General features: G+C 38.8%; 1 protein-coding gene across 2 annotated transcripts in view; it reads right to left on the bottom strand.

The window, feature by feature from the left end:
- The window catches only part of FILIP1 (filamin A interacting protein 1), a 199929-nt gene that overhangs the window by 4913 nt on the left and 176948 nt on the right, over positions 1 to 18068 (bottom strand). The window contains exons 5-6 of one of the 2 annotated variants that reach the window (XM_017524327.2): positions 12099 to 14904; positions 8387 to 8610 (exon numbers count right to left, since the gene is read on the bottom strand). In XM_017524327.2, the coding sequence (XP_017379816.1) occupies positions 8404 to 8610; positions 12099 to 14904 (3013 nt within the window). In that variant the 3' untranslated portion in view covers positions 8387 to 8403. The remainder of the gene's footprint in view (positions 1 to 8386; positions 8611 to 12098; positions 14905 to 18068) is intronic. The other variant, XM_017524328.2, reaches the window with a different exon arrangement.

Here is an 18068-nt window from a genome sequence, read left to right as displayed (position 1 = left end):
AACATAGTATCAATTCCTAATTATACTTGATTTCCGACCTTACTAAATATTCATCCTCCTTGGTGGTATCCCAAAACTATTGGCCAATCAGATGACTTGAGATGCAAAGCTGTGTGCATGAGATAGGATTTGGGGAGAAATTTGGGGGAGAATGTCTCCTGAGTGCAGAATGAGGCAACCTCACTACAAATTAGAATTCTGCTTCCTCCCAGGAGGTCTCCTTGGCTGTAGAGTGGGAAAGATGTACTCCCTAAAAAACCAATGCCTCCCTCCCAAGTAATTCATGTTTATACTCTGCCAAACACTACAAAGGAACACTTGAGCTCTAAATTTTTTAAAAAAAATTCTGCTCTAGTAAATAAGGCCACATCACTTTAATAGCTAGCCTCTAAGTTCACACACTAAAGACAAAATATACCAGAAGTTCAACTTATAACAAGACATTACATCAGCAAAGGGAGGAATGCTTTATCCACAGGAAGCTGTACACCAAGTTACAGAACAAAAACATGTCCTCCTGGATTTTGCATTAATTTGCCTACTATATAGAGCCTGTATCCCATGTTTTATGTCTCCCTACCCACGAGGGCCTCTTCCTAGAGATACCAGCTTAGGGCTATGCTATTATTTTCCTCCCTCCACCAAGTACCAAACATCAGCTTTGAACCTACTGGCCTCAGAAGGACTTGTCCACTGCAAAAATGTCCTATATTCTATATGCCTTTTAGAAGTACTTAAATATGGTTTACTTTTAAGTTTCTCATTTTCATAAACTGCTTCAGGGTTCAATCCTGTTATTATCACATTCAGAAATTAGTCAGAATTCTGTTAAAACATCTGTTTTAAATAGGAAATTCAAGAAACTTCCTGTCTTGATTTGGACTTGTATTCCTCTTTTGGATTCCAGCTCAGCTAATTAAAAATACTTCCGCTAATAGTTTCTGTCATTTGCTCTAGGAAACTTTTGAACTAGATGATACAAACTCTCTTGGGAGTTCTCAACCACCTAATAATTTGTTTGCTTCCTTCCAGCACATTTCTCACTCTACCATCAGCCCATATTATCCCCTTGCCTCCCCAGAATGCAGAAGTCACCAATAATCACAGTTATAACTGATCAATTCTTTTTTGGCAAGCTAATTCTTATCTCCAGCACAGATTGCTGTTTTACAGATACAAGCAAATTTGAATTAGTTCCCATATATAACATTAACTATGAATAAAAACTAAGTATTGGAAAAACAGGTAAGTATTTGAACCAAGCATGCTGAGGTTCTACTCTCTTAAACACAGATGCTAAATGCCTAGGTTGTTCTGAGTCTATGGCTAGTCACAGAATAGCATGCAAAATAACATTATGTATGAAAACTGAGGTCACTTCACTTTTAAAGGAGGACAATATTCATCAAAATAGTCTTATAAGAACATTTTCACAGTTTCTATATAGATGTCTTATAGACATCTCAGTATCATTTGGCAGTATTATTTTGACCCAATGACTATGAGCGTTTTAGTCTATGTATGAATGTACACTTTACTCACTTGAAGTAGTTTCATCATATGAAATAATAAATAATGTACAGGGAGAAACTGAAGAACTGATTTTTGGTCCTCGTTTTATCACTAACAAGATGGTTAGACATCTGGGCGATTTTTTTAAAGGATTTGTTGCTGTTTGTCTTCTTTAGTAATAGAGATAATTATCCTCTTGATCTCTAAGGTCTACTTCAGCTCTAACGAGATCTGTGATTTTGCATACATGTAGCATTAGCATAAGTAGAAAGGCCAAAAGTACTTTTACCAGATAAGCGATTAATCATTCAATCTTAGGAAAAGCATTGTAGCAGGATGTTGTAAGCTGCTTGCTGAACAATAGTGAAGCATATCATATTATGACCGTAAGATAGAATGCCAGAATCATAAAAAATTATAGCTCAGTGTTAAATCATAAGCCAAGGTAAGGTGATACGTCAAAAGTTACACAGCCTTTTGGTGGTAGGAAAGAGTATGGCTCCAGCCTCATGGTTTTCTGTCCTTTCAGTTATCAAGTCCTTTTTTCAACAGCTCTTCTCTGGATATTCACTCTGAACTCTATCCTAAATCCTGCTTTTTGGTGGTGTTTGGTTCTTTAAAATGAGAGCCTCTCTGTCCTATTTCAAAAGGGTCCTTCATGAACTTGAAGAGCATGAGACAAACTCCTGAAACTTTCTCGTTCTTGAAGTGCCTTTGTGTTCCGCTGGGGGAATCTGAGAGGGTGAGGAAAGGGCCATTTGTAATTCATGCGTGTACTGTGTGTTTATGCTTCACAGAAAGCTCTCAGGCCCCCTTCTTCACAGGCATGGTGGCTTCTGAGGTGAGAACTCCCCAGTCCAGGACTCCTGGCTGCTTTGCATCCATTACCTGCTGTTGTACCTTTAGAGGGAAATAGAAGTAACTTTCACCACCCAAAAGCGACAGTACCTGGACTTCCTGTAATTCTGCCATCTCATTACCTTCGTGTTCTCACACAGGACTTGTTAGTTCCTTCCATGTCATTCTCACTGGTTTGTGTTGCAAAGAGACGAATCAGAAACAGTTCTTTCTTGCCCAACTTTCTGCCATTCTTCAGCTGACAGTTTTGTTTTTCTACAATGAGTGCCAAGCTTTGTACAGGAGTGGACAGGCCGTTAAACCCCAGGATGGATTCTGAAATAATAGTTTATCTTCCTAGATAAAGCAATGTTCATAAAATAGGTTTTGAACAGAGAAGAACACACCGCCAAAAGAAAAGTAAGAGAAAGGGCAATTCAGGGAGAAGGAACAAATTGAACAAGTCAAGGAAGGGTGGGCATGGCCTGACATTCAAGCAATTATGTCAGCCTGCAGTGTGGGGGTCCCACCAAGCGGAAAGGGAAAGGTGCTCAGAAGAATGGAGAAGCAGAGCCCAGTCACAGAGTGCCTCAAATACATGTAGCATTCTTTTCTGTGGGTAATGAGGACCTTTTGAAGCGTTTTCAATTACAAGAGTAATATAATCAACTTGCACTTTGGAAAACTGCAAGAATGAAAAATGAATCCTAGAGTTTTGAGGCTGGAGATTACAAGACCAATTAGAATGGTAACAGAGTAACCCAGGTGAAGAGTAGTTAAAAACCCTCAATTTGGGCCGCGGTAGGAAAAATCAGCTGCTAGAGATGTTAGTGGGTTAGAATAAAAGAATAAGCAGGACTTGCTGAATGAGGGCAGAAGGAGAAGGAGATGCGTAGATGGCTACCAGGTTTCTAGGTTGGGAGACTGAATGGGTCAGGATATCCCTGCCAAGATGGAGAATAACAAGAGAAGATGTGGAGAAGATGGGGCAGTATTGAGAATGGTTTTTAGACAAGCTGATTTGGAAATACACAATATAAAGCTGGATATACAGTTGGTGATAGAAGTTTGGGAGTCATCAGCATCTGGGTATAGATAAAATAACCAGAGCCAGCTTGTAGAGCAGGAACATGGCTTTTGATAGAGATGTGGGAAACATCCATCCTTATTATGTATGTATAAAATAAGAAGCCAACAAGGGAAACTGAGGCAGAGCAGAGAGGTGAAAGGAGAAGCAAAGGAGATTAGATGTCTTGGTTATTGAGGAAAAAGAGCACAGCCTAACTCAGCTCTTTCCCTTACTAGAGATTAGAGGTTTGTTTTCTGGAAAAACTGACCTAAGAAGTCATGGTCCCAGACATAAGAATGGGCAGCATAGACTGAATGCAGGGGAGTAAAATGTTTATACCTTGAAGATTCTCATCTTACCTCCCTGACCTATTCCCAGAATTCAGATAGCCTGCGCCAGAAAGGTTACTGGAGGAGTTTTCCTCTTAAAAACTATAAGAAGATATACTGAGAGAGAGAGAGAGAGAGAGAGGATAGATAGATGATAGAGGGATAGATAGATAGATAAATAGGATAGATGATAGATAGGATAGACAGATAGATAGATGATGGATCAATACATAAAAGAAGTCAAATATAAGTAGTCAGGAAATCAGAGAACTTAACATAGGCAAAAGGGCAACAATTGTGCAGCAGGCCAAGAAACAACCAGTCCAGACTGAAAATGGAAGCAGAGGGCTGAACTAGGGAGGCCTCCAGAGAAAAACATGAAACTGCTGTATTTAAATGTTTGGAAAAATTACTGATAGGTGTTTAGCAAGTCTAATGGTGCATTTGGGAAAAAAATAGATACACAGGAAACTAAGCAGATGAAAAATTACAATTATTCTTTTGAAGGGAAAAATGTGGTAAGAGGAAGAGAGCATAATCCTAGTAGACTACTTGGCTCAGCAGATAATCTTATTTATTATTTATTTATTTATTTATTTTTATTTTGAGACAGGGTCTCACTTTGTGACCCAGGTTGGAGTGCAGTGGTACCATCTCTTACTGCAACCTCTGCCACCCAGGCTCAAGTGATCCTCCTACCTCAGCCTCCTGAGGAGCTGGGATAACAGGCATGCACCACAATGGCCAGCTAATTTTTTGTATTTTTGAGGCTGGAGTCTAGGTTGCGCCATGTCATCCAAGCTGATCTCAAACTCCTGAGCTGAGGTCATCTACCTGCCTCAGCCTCCCAAAGTGCTGGGATTACGGGTGTGAGCTACCATGCCCAGCCAGATAACCATATTTAAATTTGCACTGTAAAACACACAAATATATAAATGTTGGCTGCTGATTTACCAAAAAGTTGAGGATGTAATCATATTGGGAGAATGAGAAAAAGGAAAGAGAAGGGATAAGTGAGAAACCAGCAAAACAATAATGCGAAGAAAAAAAGAGATCTAAAATCTAGAAATAAAAAGTCACAATATAAACACCTTAGTTAGAAACATGAAGATAAATGCCAGAAGAAACAGCTAAGAGTTGGAGGTGATTTTCTCCAGGGGAAAAAACTGAGGGCTCAGGGAAGTGGTAAACTACATCTCTTTTCTTTGTCTTTTAGCTCTGGCTAATATTTGAACGATGTATATGAATTTGTATATTAAAAACAAAAACTGACTAATGATAAATGGGAAGTGTGAGACTGAAGGCAGGAAATGTTAGTGTTCTGTCAGTAGCTAACCTGGGCATGGAAGGAGACCAGGCAGTAGCTATAGAGGACTGCACAGATGAACAAGGAATTTTGCTAAAATGAGAGAGGTCAAAGTATATTTATATCCTTTGCGGAAATAGCAAGTGAAGAGAAGTGGAAAGACCAGAGAAAAAAGAAATAACCAACGACGAGACACTGGAGGAGACAGAAAAAACAAAACAACAACAACAAAAAAAAACATGATCTAGGTTGGGGAAATTCTGGAATAATATCTTCCTATTTCCTGGAAATCCTGTCTATGACCATCTCCTCATTGAGTAATGAGTAACTCGTTCTCTCTCTCTGCCCTCTAGCCTTCAATACAAATGTGCTCTTCATATCTATAACCCTGTGTTTTTCCCAAAAAGAAAAGTCTCACTCTCTTTCACCAGTATTCTGAATCTGGGGAATGAGAAATTCAACTATTTTACATTTCATATTCTTAGACTTGTTTTCATGTCTCTGAAATTATACTCTTCCCATACTACACATGAAAGCTATTTTTCACTTCTTTCTTGAAGACATTCAAGTAAGAGCTCTGGGTACACCCTTAATGAATACCCTAAAATCTCTCTCGAGAGCTCGATTGCCGCTCATCAACCAGTCCTCACTGGAAATACAATTAAAACACCAGTAGAAACTGAATAACTTTTAAGGAGATGACTAGATATATAGCTCATATGTTAAAAAAAAAACGATAAACACTCTTGAGGCTGTGTCCCATACTGAAACATCTCTGGAATCATGCATGTCAGGTGGTCACCCACCATAGTGTGCTGAAATAGTCCGCACATTACAATTATTCTCAGACAGTGAAGACCAGGGTCTCCTCTGTAGCTTTGTAGATCATGTCCTGTACATCTCTGGAGGGCACCATCACACTGAAATCTGTGGAAATGGCACACCCTTCCACCCCCAGTCACTCACCTTCCCGAGATTTCAGGGTGGGGCCTGAGCAGCAGCTGCACACATCAGCCAAGATGAGACCCCTTTTATTTTACTATGCAGTACGTTTCAGGGCAGAGAAAATATTGCAAACTTTTAGGCCCATTCACCCCTACAGAAGCACATTAAATTGCATCTTAAAAGTACTGTCTTCACAAATGGAAGTTGGAGTTGTGGTATATTTAGTCCTCCACCTCCTATCCCCAGTGGATTTTATTTCTAATATGTGGCTTAAAGCAAAGCTATCCAATAAATACAGAGTGGCTTTAAAATTACAAAGAAAAACTGCCATGGTGGTTGTCCTTTATCATTTCTGAAAAGCAAATCTGTGTTGTTCTGCCAAGTTTTTGTAGCAGTTGTACTTTCTGGGTGGCTCTATTCCAAGATCTTGATGTGTAAACATCCTGTACATGCACTGTTAAGCCTTCAGAGCACTCTCCTGTAGATAGCGTTTCCAGGAAGAAACACCATAAGCAAGATATGAGAAAGTAAAAGCAAAAACAGCAGCAAGTGGCAATAAGATTATGGTAAAAGTCACTGAAGAATGGCAGGTGGAGTAAAAAGGAATGCAGTGTTTTGTTCTTCTGACACCCTCATTTGCTCAAATACAATATGCTATGGTACAGTAACACTAAATACTTCACAAATGTCAGGTACACATTAGTAAAAACAGTGAATGTCTTTTTTGAAAGGGTTGAGTGTTCAGTTTATGAAAAAGGAAAAATCGCCTTTTAAAAAAATACAAGCTGGTATTCCAAATGACAAGCTCTGTTTTTCAAATTTATCTAAAATCATAAAGTGCTTTTTCTCAGTCTCTCTCCTTTGACCTTGAAATCTCATTACTATGGCAGGTTTTTAACATGGCTCCTCACCTTTTTTTTTTTCCTTTTTCATTTTTTGAGACAGAGTCTTACTCTATTGCCCAGGCTGGAGTGCAGTAGTGTGATCTTGGGCCACTGAAACCTCTGCCTCCTGCGTTCAAGCAATTCTTCGGCTCAGCCTCCTGAGTAGTGCTATCCGTATAATTTTGGAACACTCACAATTCAAAGATGGAAAAATAAAAATCTATGACGTTTTGCTATTGTATTTTTGTAAAGTTCGCTCAGTTGGCTAAAAGATGTCAGCAAAGGTGCAGCCTATATGAGATCTTGTGTGCTAAGCTGTGGGTTACTAGCCTTGAACTCATTTGTGGTTATGTAGGGCTATGAAGCACAAGGCCCACTTTAACATGGTTAATCTCACAAATACACCTGGCATTTTGCATTCACACTCTGCTTCATGCTTATTAAAACATGCCTAAAAATGAAAGAAACTGATTCAAACAAGAGTAAAACTGACAGAAATAATCCACTTCTCCACACCACACACACAAAAACACACACACACATACACACCCAAATCATGAACTGGTTTTACGCTTGCAAGTCTATACTTAAGAAAAATATTTGAATTCAATTAAGATATGCATGATGTCATTTTTTCCCTTGGCATTAATGTATCAGAACTTACTTTCTGCTATTTTCTATTCATCACAATCTCTGTTGAGCTATAAAAGGCCATTTGGCAGCTCTTTTCAAACTATTCCACAATTTAAATCAATTGCACACTTGAATAGAGCATGAGTCTGACATTAGTGATTCTAAAATTACTGTCTAAGAAATTCTGAGAATCTTATGGAGGGGTTAAAACTTCTACAGTACACACAGACACACACAAATAAGTAAAACTCTGTTCTTAGGATTCCATATTTCATTTCCATTTTATTACACATTCATATTATTTCCTGAAATCATCTTAGAAGCTTTTGTTTTTGCAAAATTTTAGAGGTCCAGGCCCTGTGATAGCTATGCGATGTTTTTTTTTCCAGCACATAAAGCAAATTCATGATGTGATAGAGGCAAATGACAATTGTTAAAGTATATCTTACTTCAAAATAGAATTTTTTTTAAATAAAAAATTGTTATGGAACAAGGTACACTAAATTTGGCTTGCAATTAGGAAATATGGGAGCCAGCCTTAGAGAGCATGTGATTGAGTCCCCACATCTAATTGATAAGGAAACAGGCTCAGATGGGTCAGTCTATTGATAGGTCCACTTCCTAGAAGGAAAGCTGGAACTAGAAAGCAGGCCCTGCCTGAGGCCCTGGCTTCTACACAGCAAGCAACAGTTTTGCTAATTAATTGTGTTCCCCAGCATCAAAACAAATGCCCAAAATAGGAAAGATACATGGTTATTAGTTGGTTATTTTATAAACACAATCTTTAAAACTTAAATTAGTACATATAAAGAATTGGCACAAACAGATGAAGGTTCACTTTCACGGCAGCAATAGCATCTGCACAACATACCCCCTTAGCCACTGCCCTCAGCCCTTCCCCCCTCCGAGAGAGGTGGCGCTGCTGGCTGCAGATTTCTTCAGCTCTATTTTCATAGACTGAGTCTCAGCTCGAGGCTCGAATTTGGTCAGATTTCCTGCTCCTGGGGCTGCCACTACTGGCTTTCCTGCTTTCATACCTTTTGACATAGGAATGCGGGTGGGTGTAGGCCGCTGGGATGACCCGTCTTGTCCTGACTGTAAGAGAGAAAATACATAGATACAAGGGAGATGTTCGTGAGTTTCCTCTGGATATGCCATCAATCTGAATATTAGCGGAACTCTTGCCACACAGGAACACCCACAGATGACCTTTCCCAGATAAAATAATTGTGAGAAACTTGGAGTTGGTATCTAATCCACTCTGATTATCTCCCCTTCCCTTCTCTTAAAACAACTTTGCTTGAAACTTCTTCTCTTCTGAGCACTAACTTACTTCCTCTGCCCTTACTGAAGATGGCCTTAACTCCAGTTTCACAGAGGAAATAAATATAGACCACCAGGCAACAACTCAGGCAACTTTACTCCTACTGCTCCCAGATTACCTCTACATTCCCTCCTTTCTTCCACTTCAGATGAAGCCACTCTCTTCACCTCCTAAAGACCTCAGGTTTTGGCATGTTATTGTCGCTGCTGACCACATTCTCCTTTTTAAAGCGCTCTCTTGCTGTGATTTCTTAGGACTGGCTCAATTCACCTCTCATATCTGATGACCCCTTTTCAGTCTCTTGCTGGCTCCTTGTTCTCTACTCTGCCTGCCTTCTAAATGTGAGTGTCACCATGTTCCATTCTCAGCCTCCTTTTAATGTTTAGCATTCACCCTAGGAATCGCCTTAGTTATTACCCCATGTGTTCAAACCCTGGGACCCCTAGGCTTCAATGCTCTCTAGAAATGCAAATCCTTATTCACAACTACTCACTGGACATTTCCAGTGTTCCCCAGACATCTCAAATATAACATGCCCCAAACATTACTTTTTCTCTTCTCTCTCCTAAACAGCTAGTCCTCATAAAGTTTCTCATTCTCCCAGACAGCCAAATCAGAAAACCACGAGCCACCTTCTCTACTCAATTTCTCATGAAATCATTTCGATTCTGTCTTCACTATATCTCTGTCCTCATTTTCACTACCATAGTTCAAGCCTGCCCCATCATTAGGATAGAGAATTGCAACAGCATCCCCATCCCTTCCAAGTTATCTTTTAAACTGTTTTCCACACACCTTTCTAAACATAAGCAATATGTTTTTCTCAAGATCATTACCCTTTCAGTGGCTCCTTTTATCTACTCTATAAGTATCAATTTCATAATAAGACATGTGCCTCCCTTTAATATCCAACCTCAGTTTGCTTGCCTATTTTCTGCTCTTGCATTTTTTGCTCCATGTGCAACTGGTAGCAGCACAATGGGACTGCTCACCATTCCCCAGGCATGCCAGGCTCCTTCACACTGTCGTGCCTTTGCACACGCTGTTCTGTTTACGTACTCCTTCCCTTTTCCTTCTTGAAAATCCCTCTTTATCTGTGGAACCTCCACCTCTGCGAAGCTTTCTCATTGGCTCCTTTGTACATATCTCTTTTACAGAACCACTAAGTTGGTTAAAATCTTGTCTATCCCACTAAGTCAAGAACATCTACAGTCCTCTTGGCATGCCAGCACCTGGCCCATGACTAAAGTGTAGCTGACACTCAACAAATATTGAATGAATAAATGTACAAATGAACCAGCCTCACTGTTTAAATTCTAAGAGAAGTGTTCCAAACCTTTTGTTGTCCTTGATTTTATGAGATCTGATATACTTAAAATAGGTGGACCATTCAGAACTTAGAAGTCTTAGACAGTTGTTTTAACATGTTACTCGTGTGTGAGGTTCAATCAGCAGTCAAAAATGTTGATACAGAGGGTAGGGCTATCTTGATCTGACTCTTAAAAATGGTAAGAAAATGTTATGGTACAAAATATGCTCTAAGTTACAATGATTTACACCTCCAATATCTTTTTATAAAATGCAGCAGAAAGAAGCAAGACCCTACACAACCAAACTGTGCTCTATATTACCTAAAAAGCAGTACTGAATTACCTGAGAACAGTAAACAATTCCGAATGCCATTTGGCTCACGAGGAGTCAGTAAGTAAAAGCTTTACTGGCAAAGCAATTAGTAATTCACACTTTGAAGCCTGCCTCAGGTCTGTGTTTGTGCATAGAAAATTAAAGAAAATCATATTAAAAATAAAGGGAAAAAACCCACAGTATCTATATTTAAATTATGAGCTTCCCGTCTTTCTTAAAAGATTTTATGTTGTAGAATTTGTTCAGAGTCTAGAAATCATGATTTCTAGTCTATTAGCTTACGTTAGCATCTAAACAGTACAAGCTCTTCTGTAATTACATTGACCAATTTGCCACCAACAAATGAAGACAATCACTGGAAGTATTTTGAAAGGTAGAATTTATTATGTATGTATGTATGTACCTTTTTGAGACAGGGCCTCACTCTGTAACCCAGGCTGGAGTGCAGCAGCGTGGTACTGGCTCACTGCAACCTCCACCTCCTGGGTTCAAGCAATTCTTCTGCCTCAGCCTCCCAAGCAGCTAGGATTACAGGTGTGCATCTCCATGCCCAGCTAATTTGTGTGTGTGTGTGTGTGTGTGTGTGTGTGTGTGTGTGTGCATTTTTAGTAGAGATGAGGTTTTATCCTGTACACCAGGCTGGTAGAATTTAAGTTCTCATTTTTGTGCTTTGGGCATGCTTTTCAGTAATCATTCATTTAGCCTTCCAGCCAGTAATTTTTTTTTTTTTTTTTTTTTTTTTAAGACAAAGTCTCGCTCTGTTATCCAGGCTGGAGTGCAATGGCATGATCTCAACTTACTGCAACCTCTGCCTCCTGGGCTCAAGCGATTCTCCTATCTCAGCCTCCCAAGTAGCTGGGATTACAGGCATTCGCCACCAAACCAGGCTAATTTTTGTATTTTTTAGTAGAGATGGGGTTTCACCTTGTTGGCCAGGTCTTGAACGCTTAACCTCAGGTAATTCATTCACCTCGGCTTCCTACAGTGCTGGGATTACAGGCATGAGCCACTGTGCCCGGCCCCAGCTAATTATTAAATAAATATTTATGAAGAACTTGCTCTCTGCAAGATAGGATTAAATAAAATACTGTTTTTAGACATGTAAACTCACTTCTTTTTTACTTTTAAAAAAGTTTTTGATATTAAAATCTTCTCATCTTGTTTTGGGATAAAATATGACTGTAGCCATACATAACCACATATAGAATATTTTCGTTTATAGAAACATAATCTAGGAACAATTTTAATTCTTCTTGCATATAGAGCATTTCCCCCCAACTCCAAAAGTACCTTAAACATTAAAATGAAATTTTAAACATTCTGATTACTATAGGCTACCATTTCAAAGAGGCCACTTTTGCAAGTATTTTATAGCAATCTCCATAATGTACATGAATAGGTGAAGTTTTCCCTCAAAGTTAGCCCAATTTATCAAACTACTAGGCCACTTTTTACATTCAGTTCTCAGTGTGGATGGTCCTCTGGTAAGCATCGGTTGGTGGATTCCAGCAGCATGAGAGGCATGTGGCTGCGTTTTACTGCGGTGTTGGGGTAATCCCACTACTCACGTCTCCCTCTCTCCACGGGCCTCCCCTTTGGAGCCTCTTGTACTCACCACTGACTGGGTTCCTCGAGCAGATGACGTTGTGACCGGTGTTATGGTGATAGTGCTCGTCACTTTGCTCGCACCAGGCCGAGAGGAGAGATGGTTCCTGGGAGAGCGAAGGACAGTGCCGGTGGAAACCTCTTTTTCAGCTGTCACGTTTACTGGTCGGACAGTAATAACTGGACTGACTCCTTCTCCTGAAGTGCCAGGAGACCGTTTAAACTGAGATCCTAAGTGAATGTGAATTTTATTGTCCTCTGTGGTTATGATGTTGGCATTGGAGTTGTATTTCCGTACTGGAGTTGGAACAGTCTGTTTTTCTGGGGTGACTTTGAGGATAGTCCGTCCCATGGGCATTTCCTGGGATTCGGGAGAAACTGCAATCTCAGCTGGCGCTGCTGAAGTAGACACTGTCATTATCTGAATAGGGGATGTGGGCCTGTCCGCAAACACGCCTCTTCCGTTTTCTGGGGTCTTCTCTCTGGAAAATGTAGTAATTGTGACTGGGGACATGGCTCGTTCTGGGCCAAGAGTAGTATCTCCACTTTTTTGTTTTTGAGACATCACATTTGGTGATGGAATAATGGTTATTCTTGGTTTCTGATTCCCTAAGGTAGGAATGACGGTGGTACTAGAAAAAAATTCTTCAGATGTCGGGCTTGTTATCTCCAAAGTCGCAGTACTGTTCTCGTGGTCTGGTGTCACTCGAATATGCAGAGGCTGGCCCTGCTTTGGTGAAAGGACTACCTCTCCTGGGTGCCCTGGACTGGAATTTGTACGGGTCCCTTTGTCTTGAGTGATTGAGGGGCCATTTTCCCTCTTTCTCATCCATGGAATCCAAGACTTTCTCATAGTGAGCTCATTTGCTGCTGGAGGATACCTGTCTAGAACAGAGGATCGTTCCATAGGTTTTTTCAATCCCACCTGCCGAAGATTGCTCATGATATGATTTTCTTCCTGGAAGGATTTCCGTATGAATACAGCTGGCGTTTCTTCCTCTGTTGCTTCACTGCTGACTGCATCAGTCTGGACTCCAGTTGATGTCACAGGAACATCCACCATTCTTCTTCCATTCACACTGGGCCTAAGAGCTCTGCTGTAGCGCTTGGAAAGCTCTAACTCTTTGGTCAGATTGAGGACCTCCTGCCCCATGTTTTTGTTCTTATTTTCTTCTTCCATAAATCTTTGTTGAAGTACAGAATAATCTACCTGGAGCTGAGAAAGCTGATCTTCTTTGTTCATTAATTCGTGAATCTTCTCTTTAAGAGCTTGTACTTCAGCTTTTAAGTCTCGGCTTTTAGCTTCTTCCAGCCGAAATCTGTGTCTCAGTTCAGCTTCCTGGCTCACAACCTCACCTTTCTCTATTGCTTTATTCTTGGCAATTTGGTGCTTGATCTCCTCTAGTTGTTGAGAGAGGAAGTTGGCCTTATCCTGCTCAGTTCTAAATTTTTGTTCCAGCTGATCATACTCATCTTCTGTCTTCATCAAATCCCCTTCGACCACCTCCAATTGTTGGAGACGTTTCTTCAGTCTCTCAATTTCAAGTGTTAGTTCCTTAATCTTATTATCTTCTGGACAGGTGAGCTCAGACCCTTTTCGTGACCTTCCTCTTGTTATTTCTCTTTCCACTTCCTCTATACCATCAAGTCTCTTCTTTAGTAAGTCAACACTACAGCTTAATTCAGAGGATTTTTCTTCTTCACTTTTCAATTTGCCTATCAACTCATCTCTTTCTCTTGTCAAGTTGCATACTTTTTCCTCCATTTCAGATTTGAGTTTTAAAAGCTTCTTACTTTCTTCAATTAGTTTTTCAGTTACATCCATAACTTTTCCTTGTTCCACCTTAAAATTTTTATTGAGTCCATCCACTTTTCTCTCTTCTTGCTTTATTTTTTCCATCATATTTTTCCTTTCATCAACCAGCATCACAGTAAATGACTTCAACTTTGTAAGATCATCTTTTAGGCTTAATTCAGCCTTTTCCAATCTACTTTCAGAACATTCCAATTCTTTAACTCGACTCTTGACCACCTCCAATTCATTTAGCAGGTCTTTGGTTAAGTTCTTTTCTTTCTCCAGATTTAAATGCAGCTGGGTGCACTCAGATTTACTCTTGCTAAATGCTTCTTCCAATTTCTCCAGTTCAGACATTCTCTTCTGTAGCTTCTCAACTTCAAGTTTGAGCTCCTTACTGTGGTGTTCTTCCTCTTGCAGCTTCTTCCTCAGTTCCCTACACTGGGATTCAGTTTTAGTTATCTCCTCATCTTTACCTTCCATCTCAAGCACACGCTTTCGAAGATTTTCCACTTCTGCCATGAGGCTAGAGTTTCCGCATTCACCTTTGGCAATTTTATCTCTTAATTCCTGAAGTTCTTCCTCTGCCTTCTGTAGACTTTTGTTGGTCTCTTCCAGCTCCTCGATTCTTTGGGTTAAGCCAACCAGCTTGAGCCTAAGTTGCCTATTGTGAGACTCTTGATTAGCCAGTTTAGCGTTCATCTCTTCATGTTCTTGAGAAAACCTGGAAGCCTTGTGTTCAAAGTCCACTTCTAACTTGAGCAGTTTCTGTCTGTCTTCTTTGGATTTAGAAGTAATGGCTTTGAGTTTTTCTTCTTCTTCCCTCAGCTTCTGAGTAAGATCCTGTACTTTCTGGCTTTGCAGGCCAAGTTGCTCAATATGCATTTGTCTTTCATCCACCAACATGAGTGCAAAGGACTTGAGTTTGACAAGCTCATCTCTTAGTTTATTGAGCCGTTTAGCATTTTCCTTTTCTTTGCGGGCTTGGTAAGCCTTTTCTTGTTCAAGGAGCTTTTTTAACCTAGAAAACAAAATATAACTAGATGTTAAAAGAGTAATCTGCAGATTTAAGTATTGATATTAAATAAAAACAACATGCTACTACAATAAATCCTTTATCAATTGCTATAATATCAATGTTTAAAAAATAGCCATTAATGAAGCTAACAGGAAGTCAAAATATTGGTTACCTTTAGAGGTAGTGGCAAGAAGGGGACATGAGGAGGGCTTTGAGTGAACTAGTTTCTCTTTTATAATTTGTGTGCTTGCTCTACAGGATTGTTTAGCTTACCTTATGAAATTTTAGTAAGCTGAACACTTCTGAGTATCTTTCTGCATGTGTATTATACTTTAATACAGTAGCCATTAAGTAAAACTTGGGTTATATAATGGCTATTTATATAATTTGTATAGTAATTATTATATAATAATGAATATTTATATAATATATACTTTATATTATAAATATAAAAATTATATAAAATATATATTATATGGTCAGTATTTATAATTACATTATATTAATGACTATATTACATATAGTCATTATAATGACTATTTATAATGACTAATATAATATTTTTTATATTTATCTTCTGTATCGTTGGTGCTAGTATTTGCTTCACTCTCAGAGTGACCCTATGAGATATATATTGCTACTATCATCACCATGAGGAAAATGAGATACAGGGAAATTATGTAACCTGCCCCAGATTCCAGAGTCAGTAAGTGGCAATGCTGGATTTCAAACTCAGCCAGAAAGCCTCCAAAATTCTTGCTCTCCACCTCTGCATCATATGATCTCAGGAAATAAATTTACTTTAAATGATAGTAAAGGCTCAGAAATGAAGCAGCTTTGGGTTTTCTGATTTTAAACCCTTAACATAAACTACACAACTATCTGGAAGAGACAAAGTAGGATGGGCTTTCAAAAGCTGATTTACAGAAACTGATTTTAGTTCACACCAGATCTGGCACAGTATTTTTTTATTTAAACAATTTTTTAAAATCAAGAACTAGGTAGGAAGAAAAGCTGTATGACAATCAATATGAAAATGTGGCAGCCACAGGAATTATGTTTCACATGTGTGAAATACATTTTCTCTTTGGTGTTTATGCATACCTGTAAAAAATAGGAATATAAATAGGCCAAAGTAACTATTTACAATTCTTGGATTGGTCAGCTAACTTGTACTAATTTTAATGGTTCTTTTTATACACCTATAAAAATAATTTAAATTGTAATCATATTTACCATGTTAGTGTAATACTATATTTTAGTAATTAATAGGCTTATAAGGAAAGCAAGTTATGAACAACCAATGACATGTACTTATTTAAGTATAATATCTTTTCTTCTTTCAATATATTTCACTCCTTTACTATTCTGACTGATTAATTTCATATTTATGACTAGATTAGCTGTTAGCCAAGTAAATAGAATTTAATAGTCTCACATTGCATTGTGGAAGAAATATTTGTGGGTTTTTTTTTATTTGTCACTGACTGAAAGCTTATGTGCAAGAAATATTTGGACATACGTTTGTAAAGCACAATGGAAGCTATTAATAATTAAATACAGTGTGAGATAAGTATTACAGAAATGGCTCTGATCGTGTCATTAAGATTTTTTCATAGAACTTACTTTTATAAAGCATGATTGTGTCTTAGCATCTCTAAACTAAATGCATAGCCTCCAAAAATCATTATTACTTTATCCCTGAAATAGGGGGAAAATATTATCTTTAAGTCCTACTGATTTGCATGAGTGATACTGTAACAGCATCACTAAATGTGGTCCTTCCTGTAGAAAAAAGCATTTTATTGGCCATGTTCTCTTTTTACTAAAAGTTGAACCAATTGAAATAATGTCGTAGAACCATAGAGTAATGGAAACTTTCCAGGATATTTTCAATATAAAATGCCATTTTCAAATTCCTTGCCCTTAACTGGACTGTCTGAGATTAATTTATTGAAAGCATCACTGCTTCTAATTCTAAGCTTAACTTGTTAAAACTTCTAAAAATATATTTTTAAGAATACTATGCCTCTATACTGTTAGAGGCAGTGGGTTGGAGTGGCTACAACATAGGCTTTGGAGTCAGACATAATCAAATCTGAATTCTGACTCTGTCACTTTCTATGTAATTTCTGGCCAATCACTAAGACTCTCTGATTCACAATTTTTTCACCAGTACAGGAAAGAGGGAGGGATATTAACCTATTTATGCCGGAGTTTGCAGTATTTTTTTGTGAAAAATCAGAACTTGGCGATGACCTTGAGCAGCAGGATATAACTCCCGCAAGCTTAGCATTCTGATAATGGAATACTAGGCATAAATGGGTTAATACCAACCATACGAATTGTTCTGAAGATTAACTGAAATAGTAGAAGTAAAGTTACAGATATATAGACTCAATACATGCATGTAATAAAGCACAAAAAGAAATATAAGAACTATGGTATATGCTGTATCACTTCATTTGGGAAGACTGTCAGTGCTTTCTGTGTTTAATCAATAAATATTGCTGTCATTATCCTGTCTTTGAGAGTAAAACTTGGGGTACTAACGTTTCAGCCAGAGAAAAACAGAAGGCATTCCAATAAGTAGGAAACTCCATGGGCTCAAGTGTGATCTTGGCAGGTATTTGGCTTCCAGGAAACCGCATTTTTCAGGTTCTCCTAGCTGTGATTATTTCTGTTTTTCTAACTCCATTAGCTAACTCTTCCTCCTATTTCATCACATCTTAAACCATTCCCATCTCATAGTTAAAGTGGCTGTAATAGCAATACAGCACTCATTCTCTGTGTGCTCTCAAAACCCAGTTTCCCAATTGAGGGTCAGATCCAGGATCAAGGTAAAGCTGCTCAGCTCTTTTTGGAAGGACTGCCAATAGCCTTCTGTGCAAATAGACGTGCAATCAAACTTCTTACAAGCAAGACGTTGGGATGAGAATGATGGGACTCAACCAATACCTGACCTCCTTGATAAGTTCATCTCTAGTCAGTCTCTCCCATTATCTAACATTCCTTGCATATGCTGTGTCCTCTATGTTGCCCAAGCTGATCTTGAACTGCTGGGGTCAAGTGATCCTCCTGCCTCAGTCTCCCAAAGTGCTGGGATTACAGGTATGAGCCATCATGCCTGGCCCAGTTTTCTTTTTTTTTTTTTTTTTTTTTTTTTT

The sequence above is a fragment of the Cebus imitator genome, unplaced genomic scaffold (assembly GCF_001604975.1).
Source record: "Cebus imitator isolate Cc_AM_T3 unplaced genomic scaffold, Cebus_imitator-1.0 Scaffold32, whole genome shotgun sequence".
NCBI lineage: Eukaryota > Metazoa > Chordata > Mammalia > Primates > Cebidae > Cebus > Cebus imitator.
Note: the sequence above shows the minus strand (reverse complement) of the source record. Positions and strands in the feature narration are given on the sequence as shown.